At 40.7% G+C, this 13,911-nt stretch overlaps 1 protein-coding gene across 2 annotated transcripts in view; it reads right to left on the minus strand.

Moving 5' to 3' along the window:
* Window positions 1-13,911, minus strand: part of OTUD4 (OTU deubiquitinase 4) — a 39,566-nt gene that overhangs the window by 11,905 nt on the left and 13,750 nt on the right. For both annotated transcript variants that reach the window (XM_043902522.1, XM_043902524.1), the window contains exons 6-13: window positions 13,602-13,683; window positions 11,633-11,765; window positions 8,241-8,298; window positions 7,879-7,996; window positions 7,715-7,779; window positions 4,607-4,701; window positions 3,462-3,562; window positions 3,172-3,358 (exon numbers count right to left, since the gene is read on the minus strand). In XM_043902522.1, the coding sequence (XP_043758457.1) occupies window positions 3,172-3,358; window positions 3,462-3,562; window positions 4,607-4,701; window positions 7,715-7,779; window positions 7,879-7,996; window positions 8,241-8,298; window positions 11,633-11,765; window positions 13,602-13,683 (839 nt within the window). The remainder of the gene's footprint in view (window positions 1-3,171; window positions 3,359-3,461; window positions 3,563-4,606; window positions 4,702-7,714; window positions 7,780-7,878; window positions 7,997-8,240; window positions 8,299-11,632; window positions 11,766-13,601; window positions 13,684-13,911) is intronic.

Genomic DNA, 13,911 nt, shown 5'->3' on the forward strand with positions numbered 1-13,911 from the left:
TAAAAATGTAGTTTGTGGGAAACAAAAGTGCATGTAAGTCAGCCATTTGGTCCTCTTAGGTATTCTGCCTATAGTGAGTAAGACTTCAGATGCTAGTGGAGTCTGGCCAGTGTCCGCATGTCAGACTTAAGCCACAACTAGGCGATTAAGGGCATCAGTTCCATCTTTTGGGGGAGGTAACCAACCCACCACGGGCCCCCATCGCCCCTGCCCACCATCACTGGATGTGCCAGGAACACAAGGCCCTGATTACTCTGTAATTAGGCCATTTCTCAGGGCTGTGTATGTACTGACCACCCTTGAGACACGAGGTAATTCTTTCTTATGATTGATTTTTAATCATTTATCATTAAAATTTCTGGACAATTAGATTATGAATACATACATACTTTTTACACATGTTAAAATATCCCTGCCCTTAGGATACACAAGAATCTGTTAACATTGCCTCTGCAGAAAGAGAAGGAGAAGACTCTTAAGAGTCCCTAGGACTGCAAGAAGACCAAACCAGTCAATCCTAAAGGAGATCAACCCTGAATATTCATTGGAAGGACTGACGTTGAAGCTGAAACTCCAATACTCTGGCCACGCGATTCAAAGAACTGACTCACTGAAAAAGATCCTGATGCTGGCACAGAGTGAGGACAGGAGGAGCAGGGGACGACAGAAGATAAGATGGTTAGATGGCATCACCGACTCAACTGACATGAGTCTGAGCAAACTCCAGGAGATGGTGAAGGACACGGAAGCCTTGTGTGCCCAGTCCATGAGGTCACAAAGAGTTGGACACAACCTAGTGACTGAACAACAACTGCAGAAGGAAGCTAGACCATTTGGATTAATGGGGATGGCAAGGAGAATTATCAAACAAATTTTTGAGTGTTTTGGATTTTGAACGATGTCAATTTTCTATCCTAAATAGTTTGTTCAAGTAAAAAGAAGAATGTAATGGGTGTGAGGTGTCGGTGTGAGTTATGAATTGGAGCTGTGTCTCCCAAAAAGGCATGTTCAGGTCCCGCCCCTTGGGGCCTGTGCATGCGACTTTATAAACAGGGTCTCTGCAGCAAGAGTGATCACACCAAAATGAAGTCACTGTGGGGCAGGGTAGGCCCGAAACCCACTATAACCGGTTCCTTACCAGAAGAGAGACATCCAGGGAGAACACGTGATGATGGCGGCAGAGACTTACATCCACAAGCCAAGGACTGCCAAGGACTGTGGACACCACCAAAAGTAGGCGACACCTGGAACAGATTCTCCCCAGAACCTTCAGAGGGCAGGCCCTACCACACCGTGACTTCAGACTTCCAGCCTCCAGAACTGTAACTCATTCTGTGGTTTTAAGCCTGTCTGGGGTACCAGGCTACCAGAGTCTCAGAAAATGACACAGTATTGGCATCATGTCAGCCTAAGAACCTACAACTCTGTCTTAAAGATGGTACATGAACTATCTTCAGTGACAAAGTGTTAAGGACGCTCCCAAGAAACGGGAATGCCCGAAAGCCAAAAATAAAGAAACTGAAGACCAGAGCCTGGCAAGAGCATAGCCAGCCCTACAGACGCTCAGGTAACTGGGGAGGTCGACCTCGGATGGGGAAGGTATCAGCCACAAGCACCCACAGGGGACACGGCCAAGGCTGCAGAAGAGGGCGGCCTCCACCTAAGACACACTTTCTCAAATGACGCTCCTCCGAAGAACATAAACTAACCTACTGCTCCATAAGCTACTCGGAGGAAAAGCAGGTTAGGGAAAATTTAAGATCAACACCACAGGAAACCATGACCCGGAAGCATATTCAGAAGCACGTGCCTCTGCACATTCAGTCAGAATGCTGGTATCTCATGGTCACAACAACCTGTTCAGTATTAGACACATGACCGCAAATAGTCGTAACCTACCAGAACAAAGCAAGCTGACTGTTTTGGCTGATTTAAGTTCATATGTAAAAGAAACTAACCTCAGCCTGCAGGGAACTAGGAGTGCAAGCTAGAATTCAATGTTTAACACATTACAGACTACCAGAAAACTATGCAGCGCCAGGAAAAGATCTGTCTAGGATAAGATCTAAATCACTGAAAAAAAGTTATTCAAAAATAAAGATGTCTAATTTCTAATCCAATCCTGAGAATATAAAGAAATACTATATTGTTAAAAAAAAATTTAACATGATACAGTATTATTAACTATAGTACAGATTTTGTTCAAATTTCAGAAAATTTATGTTAGTGTCCATTATTTGTTTTCATACTTTATTCAAGATTCCACATTGTATATAGCTGCACTGAGCAGCTTCAGCTGCATGCAACCAATTCTGATAAATTCTTTCCATTTTTATTCTGCTACAAATATTTTCTAATTTTCCTTCTTTTAGCTTCTTAGCTACACCCATCATTTGAAAGTGGACATTTAGTTTCCAAATACATGGGGCTTTAAAAGTGTCATTGAAATTGAGTTCTCATTCTGATATTAATTTTTCATTTAAATGCTTTCTTCTCTGCAATCACCCTCTGTGTTTTTCAGTCTTTTAACTCTACTGAGGCCTTCAATGGCTAAGTCAAAGATCTCTCATAGTAAATGTCACACTGCACTTGAAGTATGTGATGCCGTCAGTCACTAAGTTGTGTCCAACTTTGCAACCCCATGAACTGCAGCACACCAGGCTTCCCTGTTCTTCACGGTCTCCCAGAGCTTGCTCAAATTCACGCCCATTGTGTCAAGGATGCCATCCAACCATCCCATTCTCTGAAAATACGTGGGTTATTTTCAAACATCTTTTGATGTTGATTTCCAATAGAATTCCACCATGATAAGAGAACAGACTATGATTTCAATACCTTTAGACCATGACATTTCTGCACCTCACTGTATGTCCCCAGATATGTTCCCGTGACTCCTGGTTTACAATCTATGGTAACTCGAATACAATTTGTATCCTGCTGTCGTGTGAAAAATAAATCAAAATGTCTTAAACTACAAAATTACTTTGATTTGTGTGATGACAGTAATAAAGAACTGAAATTCTCACATTATTTTATCAACAATACTCTTACTATTAAGGCTTTAGACAAGTATATGAACAAAAAATTGTAATTTTCTAAGTGCATGTAACACAGCAAATAAGAAATGCTGGCTCACTTAACTTCCAGCTCTCTTGTATTCAGGAAGGTTACCTTATGATCTGTGAGGGTGTTCTGCTAAGATTTTTGTGCTCGCTGGAGGTTTTCTGAGACTGTGACGCAGCAGAATGACTGGAGAATGCATGCTGTCTCACTCCCGAAGGGTGCTGGAGGCGAGGAGGTAGAGCTGACGGGGCTTTTATTGGCTTGTTTGAGTTCTTTGGCCCTCTGTAATCCATGTCTATGACACGAAGCCAAAAATACTTCGTAACTCTCCTCCTATTGTCAACAACTCCAAGTACCATCCCCTCCCCCAAAGGAAGACTAACTTGATGAGCTCCTACCAGAATGGAAATTCTGTCCCGAAGGAGGTTTTTTCATCTTCTTCCCTGACACTGTGTTCCAGCTTTCTGAGGGAGGCGGTTTGAGGTTCTTCGGTGAGTATCTTTAAAGAGAAGAAAAAGACTTGAAGTAACCCGAAGTACTCTACTGAGACTGGGCATTAAGTAGTATACATAAATCTTTTATGTTCAATTTACCTAAGAATCTCCAGTCTTAGTTCGTATAGTAAAAACACACTATAAAGTACAAAGCATTCAGCAATCCACATGTAATTACAATCAAATGACAAAGGTCAAAAACATATTTTCTAACCTAAAAGAACAGAAGATTGAGGGGTCTTAATCACAATCTAAGCAAAAGATTAGAGAAGGAAGGAAAGAAAACCATTCTGTGAGGTGTGATGACAGCACTGTAGCTAAGGATGGGGAATGCAGAAGCCTTTACTGTGTTAGAGACGCACACAGACACACAAGCATCTATGAGCAATGGTGTGACGTCTGGGATTGACTCCCGAATATTCAGATTCTGCTCCTTTCTTCTGCTTTAAGGGGTTAGGGAGAAGAGATCAGAAAAGATGCCCAACCTGCTGTTAGCTATGAAACTAGGGTGACAGTTATCTTGGGGTTCACTTGACTACCCTCCTCAGTTGTGTATGTTTGAAATTCTCCATGGTAAAGTTTAGATGGAGCTTACTACCTTTCCATCAAATAAAGGCTGCAGCAGCTGAAACAGAAGTTGTTTTAAAGTAACACTGTATCATAGCAAGTGTTTCACTCCACCAGCTAATCATTTACTGAAAACTACGCAAGGGAGCAATGAATGAAATCAGAAATGAATACTGTCCCTGTCCTCCAAAGCTTCAGTTACAATAGACTGAGTTTTCCAAACTGCCTTAGTGAAAAATGGCACATTTTAAACAGTAAGCAATGAAATAAATATCTTTTATTTTAAATACCTTAACACACAAACACTTAATTTGAACACAAACTATTTTTCTAAGAGATCTAAAAAACCCTATTTCTGTATACACCCGCAACACATTTAACTGAATTCGCAAATACACAGGGACATTTAGAAATGCTCATGATTACATCAGGCTAAGTGGAAGAGAAAGTGAATTAACACCTTAGCTGCGAACAGTACATACTTCTTTCCAAGTTCTTCGACCGAAACTGGCCCATTCTCAGAGTGAACCCCTTGAAAGTCTGCATGAGAAAATTTTCCATTGTGATCCAACCTAACCTGTTGAACAAATTTGCAAAGAAAAATCAATCACCTGATGCTTTAGCATCAATGATTCATTTTTAAACTGCCATTTCATTTTCAACTGAAGCATCGAGGAACACACATAGTTAAAAACAAAACTAGGTTCAAAAGAGTACACCATAATGCCTCTGATCTCCCAGACCTGTGCATCTCTTTCCAAAATACTTTCCTTTGCTTACTTTTCCGTTTTTTCTACACTGTCAAGGTTCTAAAGGCAGGGCTGTGGCACCACACACAAACCAGGATTCCAGGTCCCACTTTTCTACTCAGCAGCAACATGACCTCGGGCAAGTAACTTATCTTGTGCTTCACTGCGCTCATATGCAAGACGGGGCTAATTATAGTCTGGACATCACAGGCACCACGGAGGTGCAATGAGGTACACATGATACATATAAAGGACACCAGTCTGCACACAGCAACCGCTCAACAAAGGGGAGCACCTGTTATGAAAATTACATTATCTTCTCACTTTTCCAATATTTGAAACATTGTAATATGTAAATGTGACCTTTTTGCTCCCTAAAAATAGATGCATCGTCTCTTCTCTAACACACAGCTGGTTATTACACAACAGCACAACTCAACAGGAGTCAGCCTCTTGCTTTCCTTCTGTCAGAGGGCACCCCCAACCCTGCTCTAGCAGCCGGATGGACACAGCCCTGCTCACAGCCACCCCCTCCCGTGATCAGCACCACTGGCCCTCAGCATCCGCAGGGGGACGGGTCCAGAACTCGAGAACACCAGAACCCCTGAATGGGTACTAAAATGGCGCCCAACAGTCACCCTCCCCAGCCAGAGGCGGAGGGACAGCAGCCGCCCGTTCCCGTTCGTTCAGGCCTCAAGCTGAGGCTTCATTCTTTGGTCACAGCAGGATACTGCTTCCCTCTCTCCTCAAGAGTTTAACAATAAAAAAGATTTTCTGAAGCTAATTTTTATTTCAAATTGAAACTACATTTACATGTTTACTTGAGTAAATGAAAGTCATCTTTGAGTCAGAGACCCTCGTGGCTCAGACGGTAAAGAGTCCACCTGCCAATGCAGGAGACCTGGGTTTGATCCCTGGGTCGGGAAGATCCCCTGGAGGAGGAAATGGCGACCCACTCCAGTATTCCTGCCTGGAGAATCCCATGGACAGAGGAGCCTGGCAGGCTACAGTCAGTCCATGGGGTTGCAAAGAGTCAGACATAACTGAATGACTAACACTTTCACTTTCACACTTTCCATAAAATTTGACGGAATAAAATTTTAATTAAATTTTATTCTGCAAAATTTTATGGAATAAAATTTTATGGAACAAAATTTTAATTAAATTTTATCCAAGTGAAGTAAGTCAAGTAGTAGAAAAAGAAAATACTCTAAAAAGGAAAAAATTATAACAAGTACCTGCTTTTACCTTCTGCTTTATCAAGAGCATCTACTTTACGAAAGAAACCAAAATCTCAAATGAAATATGCTCGGTTTAAAATAATGACTAGAACAATTTTAGCGATAAGAGTACAAAATAAATACTTTCTCTTCGCTACTAAGAAGGATGAGGAGGGAGGGCCCTTGTCTCTTTTGTTCTCTGCCAAGTTCCCCAAATCACTATAGTAAGAGACTCCCAGACTCGGCTCTGTGCTTGGAGCACGTTTCTGACAACCCTCAAAGAGTCACATCCTCTTCCTCGACTTTAAAACACCCTCAAATCAGCACACTACTGAAAGTCCTTCAGGTGAAGTCTGTCACTGACACCCAGAAACAATCCTGGTCCCCCAGACAGCTTTCACAAACCACTTTATCACGAAGGAATGACTATTTCCTCCACAAGTCAAGAAGAAATGTCTGTCAATGGCTATTTCAAAATAGTTTTAATTTAAAAGGTAACACTTTTTGATGAGAATCATTCTTGATGACAATTATCTTCCAAATAACAGTATTTTTGGTGTATGGGGGCTGTTTTTGTTTTAGAGTCACATTTTTCCACAGAAGTGTCTCCAGCCTTGGCATTAGTAACACTGTGGACAAATGAGTCCTTGCTGTGTGTGTGCTGGGGGGCGGGGGGTGTCCTGTGTATTCTAGGACGTCTGGCACCATGCCTGGCCTCACTGCCCTCATACCTACCCACTAGGTATCAGTAGTACCTTCCCAGGTGTAATGACCAAAAGTGTCTGCAGACACTGCGAGAGGGGAGGCAGGGGTGCAGTATCACTCCATGTAAGAAACGCTGACATAACTCAACTTTCCCCTTTAACAGTCAGCTGCAGTTAAGCCCAGAGCAGTAGCTTATTCAAAGTAAAAGGCAAAACTTCTCTAACTGTTCCCTTTCTTTTCTCAATCCAACAAAAGAACTATGTGTTGTATCAAAATTTCTCAGGATGACTTTCATAAACCAAACTGACCTGTAGTGTCAAGTCTGAATCAATTTCAGTACATTATCTGCCAACTCTAACAAAAATATCTAAAATCTAAAATGTTACTGTTATGGCTTTGAAGTATGCTGCTAAGTTGCTTCAGTTGTGTCCAACTCTTTGCAACTCCATGGACTGTGGCTCGCCAGGCCCCTCTGCCCATGGGACTCTCCAGGCAAGAACACTGGAGTGGGTTGCCAAGCCCTTGTCCAGGGGATCTTCCCAACCCAAGGATCGAACCCAGATCTCTTAGGTCCCCTGTACTGGCAGGCGGGTTCTACCACCAGCGCCACCCAGGAAGCCCAGCTATAATGAAAATATCTAAAAATCTAAAATGTTACTGCTACATCTTTGCAGCAAGTACTATCAGAGACTGAACTGCTTTAAAGATCATGTGCAGGGTCGCACAGTTTTAGATATACATGACTTTGGTAATGTATTCAAAAGCTAAATATGTTTAACTATTAAAATGTAAACATGATAAAATATATTCTGAAATCTCAAATTAACAACACATCCAAAGTTAGCTGTTTTTTAGTTCCTATTAGAATAAATAAGATTTCAAGTAAAATCTTTTCTTCCTCTACATAATCACTTACCTGGCATTTATCTCCAACTTCATACTGTAAGCCAGCAGCAATGGAATAATCATGCTTTTGTTGAGCTGTAAAGAATATCAGCATAATATCAAGTTGATGCAATTATTTTCAAGGGCCTGAAAGCAAATTTTTGGAAAATATAGATTTTTTTTTTTTAAACTCACCTTGTTTAGACTTTAGCCAAATTTCATATTCCACATTTCTATAGACTGCTGGACTGAGTGACTTAAGAACCTTTCTAGACAAAGGAAGGCTAGGAGAGTTTCCATTGCTTTTCGGGTGCTAAGTAAACAAAGCCAAGAAGCCCAATCAACACAGAAATGCTTTTAAAATGTGTCTGAGATATGTATAAGAGAAAAATCAAAAGACGAAAGCTTTAAAAATTAGGAAGTCACCAAAAAAATGTCTTATGAGATGATCCTGACTCTACTGAAAATGTACCAGAAAAGACAAAAAAAATCAAGGCTATAAACTTGTAGGTTTTCTTATATTGAAGAAATAGTTAAAAAGCATTAAATAAAAATACCTGATCACCGGACAAAGTTTTAAATCCATTCACATCATGAACAGTGGTAGGTTTACTCCTACAAAGGAAGAAATACAGATATCATCAGGAGCACAAAAACGTTCACACACAATCACTTACTCTAACCTCACAGAAAAATCTCAGCTATAGTCCACACAGTCAAAACTATATTCCAAGGAGCTCAAACAAACTGAAGTATGCATATGTATATGTAAACACATATGCAATATACATGCGTCTGTGCATATAAGTCAAAGATTTTTTTTTTTAAGTTTACCAGTTTATTGCTACCAACCCATCTCCTCCACCCTCCTCATGCATGCATGCTCAGTCATATAACCCCAAGGACTGCAGCCTACCAGACTCCTCTGTCCATGGACTTTTCCAGGCAAGAATACTGGAGTGGGTTGCCATTTCCTTCTCCAGTCAAAGATTTTTATCAGTAATTCGTACTGACTTAATCAACAAGAGAAAAACAGAAATAAACTGTGAAATGTGGCATGATAGTGTAACTGAGTTTATAAGAATATTTAATGTAAGTGTAAATCTATGGCTGATTCATATCAATGTATGACAAAACCCACTGAAATGTTGTGAAGTAATTAGCCTCCAACTAATAAAAAAATTAAAAAAAAATAAAAAAATTAAAAAAAAAAAAAAAGAATATTTAATGTAAAAACCTCCTTTCAAAAATATATCAATAGATATGTGTGTATGTAAGTGTGTGCACTCAGTCATGTCCAACTCTTTGTGATCCCATGGACTTGTGACAGTGTTCTTGGGGACTCTCTGGAGTTCCATCAAGGAAGTCAAGGCTCCTTTCGTGTTTGATGTGGAACACGGAATTGCTCTGCATGCAGCTTGCTAGACTATTCTCTGTCCATGGGATTTCCAGGCAAGAATACAGGGCTGGGTTGCCAGTTCCTTCTCCAGAGGACCTTTCAGACCCAGGGATCGAACCTGTGTCTCTTGTGTCTCCTGCACTGGCAGGTGGGTTCTTTACCTGTTGAGCCACCAGGAAAGTCCATCAACAGATGAGGCTCCATTAAACAAAATACTCCACTACAAGATATACAGTCTGGTGAAAGTAGATACAAGCTAAATAAGTAATTAGTAATCAGTAATGCTGGTAAGTGCTTTGGGGGAAAAAAAGGTAGAAAAACTACAGTGTTGAGGCCTAGCTCAAATAATAAAAAATGGGATAAAAAAAATATCTTTTTGAATAAAGAATTAAAGGTGATGAGAGAGCAAACGGTATGGCTGTTCAGTACTGCAGGCGGATGGGAAGCAAGTGCAAAGACCCTGGGGCAGCCAAGAGGCTGGTGAGGCTGGACAGAGTGAGGGCAGCTGACTGGGTGGTAAGGTGAGAAGCTACCTGTATTCTTCTGTCATACAATTCCTCCTCCTTAAGGAATCAATCTCTAGTCCTTAGGAGTCACAACCCTAAATGCAGCAATATTTAAGAGACTCCAACTATCTAGAGCCTGGATTAAAAAGCACCCTAATTTCTAATACTTCCAGATTCATCAATACGAATGTGAAAAGAATCCAGGCACAGAAATACAGTGACATCCGTGCTCTCTCCTCATTACCATACCATGCCTATCTATCTTGCCATGATTACGGAGCAGTCTCCCCTAAATGAACCTTTGTCTTCCCTAAGCCAGACATGACACTAGTAAAGGAAACCTTAATAACGCAACAAAAAATTAATCAGAAAGGTTTCCATGGTCCCAGGGCTACAGTAATGCAGTATAAAAAGGAAAACTGATCATGACAATGTATACACACCATCCCTGGTGAACTTCTACAAGCTTACTAGCCTCTATCCACACTTCACCTGCCAGGTGCCATCCCAGACCCAGTTCTGCTAAAGCCAGCAGCAGCACCAACCACAGGGCATGTGCTGAAGTCCCCCCACATCAACTCATGGTGAGAAGTGAAACAAGCGAGTCATTCATTCTCCAGCCCAACTTCCCGTATGTTCCATAACATGCCTTCATCATACTGGGCACCTGCAGAAAACCATGGAGCACAATTTCCATCTGTGCAAAGTCAATCAATTCTAGGATTAATTTACAATGGTAGACCCAGATTTTAATCTGACTCATTTCTTTCTTAAGTAGAAATAGTAGTCAATCAAACTTTCAATCAGGATCAACCATTTAATTTAAGAAATGCCTGGAATCACAGATACAAGGAGATATATTTTCTAAGTCTTTAATAAAGAATTAGATATCCTGAGGCTTAATTTCATCTTCCTCTAGTTTCACAGTATGTAACATCACAGGATACTTTCATACTCTCATACAAAAAGAATAATACAACTTTCAGCTTCACTGAGGATGAAATCAGTTGGTTCTTAGAACATACAAAGTACATTCCTTAATATCACTGATAAAAACTCATACACATTGGACACTATACCTAGGAACTGGGCTGTGCATTGTACATGTACATCTCATTTAATTCTTATACATTATCTACTTTAAAGAAATACTGACATATCCTCATTTATATCTAAGGGATTGAGGCTTTAAGCAACTTGTCCTAAGTTCAGTTAGTTGGCAGGAACCCAGGAGTGAAACCAGGTCAGAATGTCCACAACCCAAGCTCTTAGCCATTACCCTGTATGTCTTAAGTGGAAAAGAAAAATAAGTTTCAGACTCTAAGTTAAAAGGTGTTTATTCACACCATAAACAAAGATAAATAAATAACACTACTATCCAGAGCTGTTCACATATACTTATATTCCAACTTGGGATTTGTATTATATAAAAAGAAGAGGAGGCATTATCTAAGAAAGAAAACAATAAAAGAAAGTCAAGGAAATCCAAATGGCCATTTTTCATCACTGGTTACTTAAGCAATTGACAGCCTAACCTGAAAACTTTAGAATATTCATACATAAGAAGTGAAAGTCGCTTAGTTGTGTCCAACTCTTGGCGACCCTGCAATTCTCTAGGCCAGAATACTGGAGTGGGTAGCCTTTCCCTTTTCCAGGGGATCTTCCCGACCCACGGATCAAACCCAGGTCTCCCACATTGCAGGCGGATTCTTTACCAACTGAGCTATGAGGGAAGCCCCCCCTCCCCACACACATAGGTAGAACCAAATCTACTTCAGAGATATACGCATCATGATTACACAGAAACAGATGCTTAGCAAAAACAAAGTTAAACAAACAAAAAATCAAATTCCGAAAGAAACAGTCCCATAATAGAAATGAGGTAATAGTAGTGGCAGGAAAAAAGAAACTTCTACTGCAGATTGCTGGACTTTAGAAATACCATTAATACCTCACTAAGTGAGGCAACTCCATACAAAAACATTTACCGCGCTGTTTCCTCGTATGGCACTACAAAGGTACTTTAGGACAAAGTCACTCTTACTTGCAACTGTCATCCTCGGAATCTGATATTTCACTGTTCTCTTCATCCGCTACTTCAGAGCTCTCCAGGCCCATCAAGATCTTACTGACGTCAGTTTTAAACACCTTCTCATATAGCAATTCATAAAGCAGAGCTGCAGTTAACGAGAAAGAGATGTTACACAGCGTTAATTTTACGTTCTAACATAAAACCAAGACACCCAGGCTTCTAAAACCTTAACTAAATACCTTGTAACACCTTATGACCAATAACACAATTTAATCAGAAAATTACCTAGAGAGCAGCTAGACTTGTCTTTGCAGTTAGTTAGTTCAAAATTATCGCTGCCTGTTGTCTGGATGATACTGAGGGAGATACAGATGGTGAGAAAGGGGGTCTCTTAGGGGCTCATTTGAGGGGTAGACACCACTGTGATGAATTCTTAGTGCACTTGTTTTGGTAAGGTTTCCTAATTAAAACAAATGGGAGTCCTGAACTTCATGCAGAGGTTCTGAGCATTTGGCAACATATTTCTACGTTTTCTGGAGTGTGGGTCTGTTTTTGTTTTCCTCTTTCTGTAAAGCAGAAACGTTGTCTCAATATGCTTCCGTGGTTGCTGAGAATACATTTTACAAAGGTTTCTTTTTAGTCCATTATGAAAAGGCATCTTCTTTCTAGCAAACTTAGTGTTCCCTAAGTTTTCCATGCAAGCCTCTTCAGCCTGGGTAGGTTGTGTGACCGCTCCAGTTGTTTCCTCCTGTGTGCGGCTGGAATGAGGGCTGGAATGAGGGCACTTCGCTGTGCCAGGATGAAATATGAAAGCAGTATGCAGAGGCTGAGCACAGCGTGCGCCATAGCTGGTCACTGCTCGCTGTGTGTGTTTAATTTTATCAGCCTTGGCTCACAGCTGTGATACCTTTTTGTATTACTGTTAGCTTTAAATATGTCAATACATTAAATGCAAGTAATATAAAATTGTAAATTGATCTGTTTTGAGACGTGAAGTTTGGCTGTCTGCATCCTGGGCTATGTTCTCTGCCTCTCCCAGTCAATCAAAAGCTGGACATTCCAGCTTTGAAAAGGCAGGCATCATGTGCTGTCTTCACTGGGCCCCCTTAGCTAGAGAACAGGGGGAAAAGGCTGTCATATGCCCAGCACAGTGCTTCGTATGAGTCACATGCACTTTGTCAGAACAGATGATAAAGCAGATAAAGAAGGGAGGAAGGCGCTGCCACGGCAGTAATTCTCAACTGGGAGAGATGGAGAGGTTTTATCCTCCCAGGGAACACCTGGCGAAGTCTGGAGACATCTGTGGTTGTCACACGGGAGAGAGAGAGCTCTACTGGCACGGCAGAAGGTCAGGCACTTAGTTGTGTCCAGCTCTGCGACTTCACAGACGCCCCTTCCATGGAATTCTCTAGGCAAGAATACTGCAGTGTGTTGCTATTCCCTTCTCTAAGGGATCTTCCTGATCCAGGAATCAAACCCAGGTCTCCAGCATTGCAGGCAGATTCTTTACCATCTGAGCCACCAGGGAAGCCCCACTATTGGCATAATAGATGCTAAACTTTCTACAATGCGCACAACCACCCCCCAAAACAATGAAGTATGTGCCCTAAGTATTAATAGTGCCAAGGTCAAGAAACCCTGGTCAAGTGACAAATACAATCAAATACTGATTTCCTAAATCATTTGGATTTTCAAGCTATGCACTAAAAGCTTTAAAAACATACAAATCTTTATTAACGATATTACCACAGGAAAATATAACTTAGTATTTACAAGCCAAACTCTAATCTACTAGCACCTTTTTTCTATTGAAACAAGTTTTTACTAGAGTATTAAGATTTTTGGTAACCTAAATATATTTTTAGGTTGTCAGAAATGTATTTTTACGCAACAAAACAGGGTATATCTGCCCTGAGTTGTTTGCTCAAGACCACAAAGCTTAGGAAGAAAATGTCTAAACCAACACGAGGGTGATACTCACACTGACACACAGCAGAGCTCTCTTTATACTTTATGGGGTAGACAATGTCATAATGATTTCCATTTGAAAAACACAGCAACACCTGAAAGGGGAAGACAGAATTCATCTTCCAGCCCTTCACATACAACATTTACACAGCTACTTACACCTTTAATATCTCTGAGTTACCAGTAAATAAATTTCCCAGTAGAATGTTTTAGAAGTAACCTAAAGCTGTAATGTGGTCATGATACATCCATATGTTGAAATGTTACAAAGCCAATGAATCAGAAATTCCTAATGACTTGGGGAAACGCTTACTGCATCACAA

Source organism: Cervus elaphus, chromosome 5 (genome assembly GCF_910594005.1).
Source record: "Cervus elaphus chromosome 5, mCerEla1.1, whole genome shotgun sequence".
Lineage (NCBI taxonomy): Eukaryota > Metazoa > Chordata > Mammalia > Artiodactyla > Cervidae > Cervus > Cervus elaphus.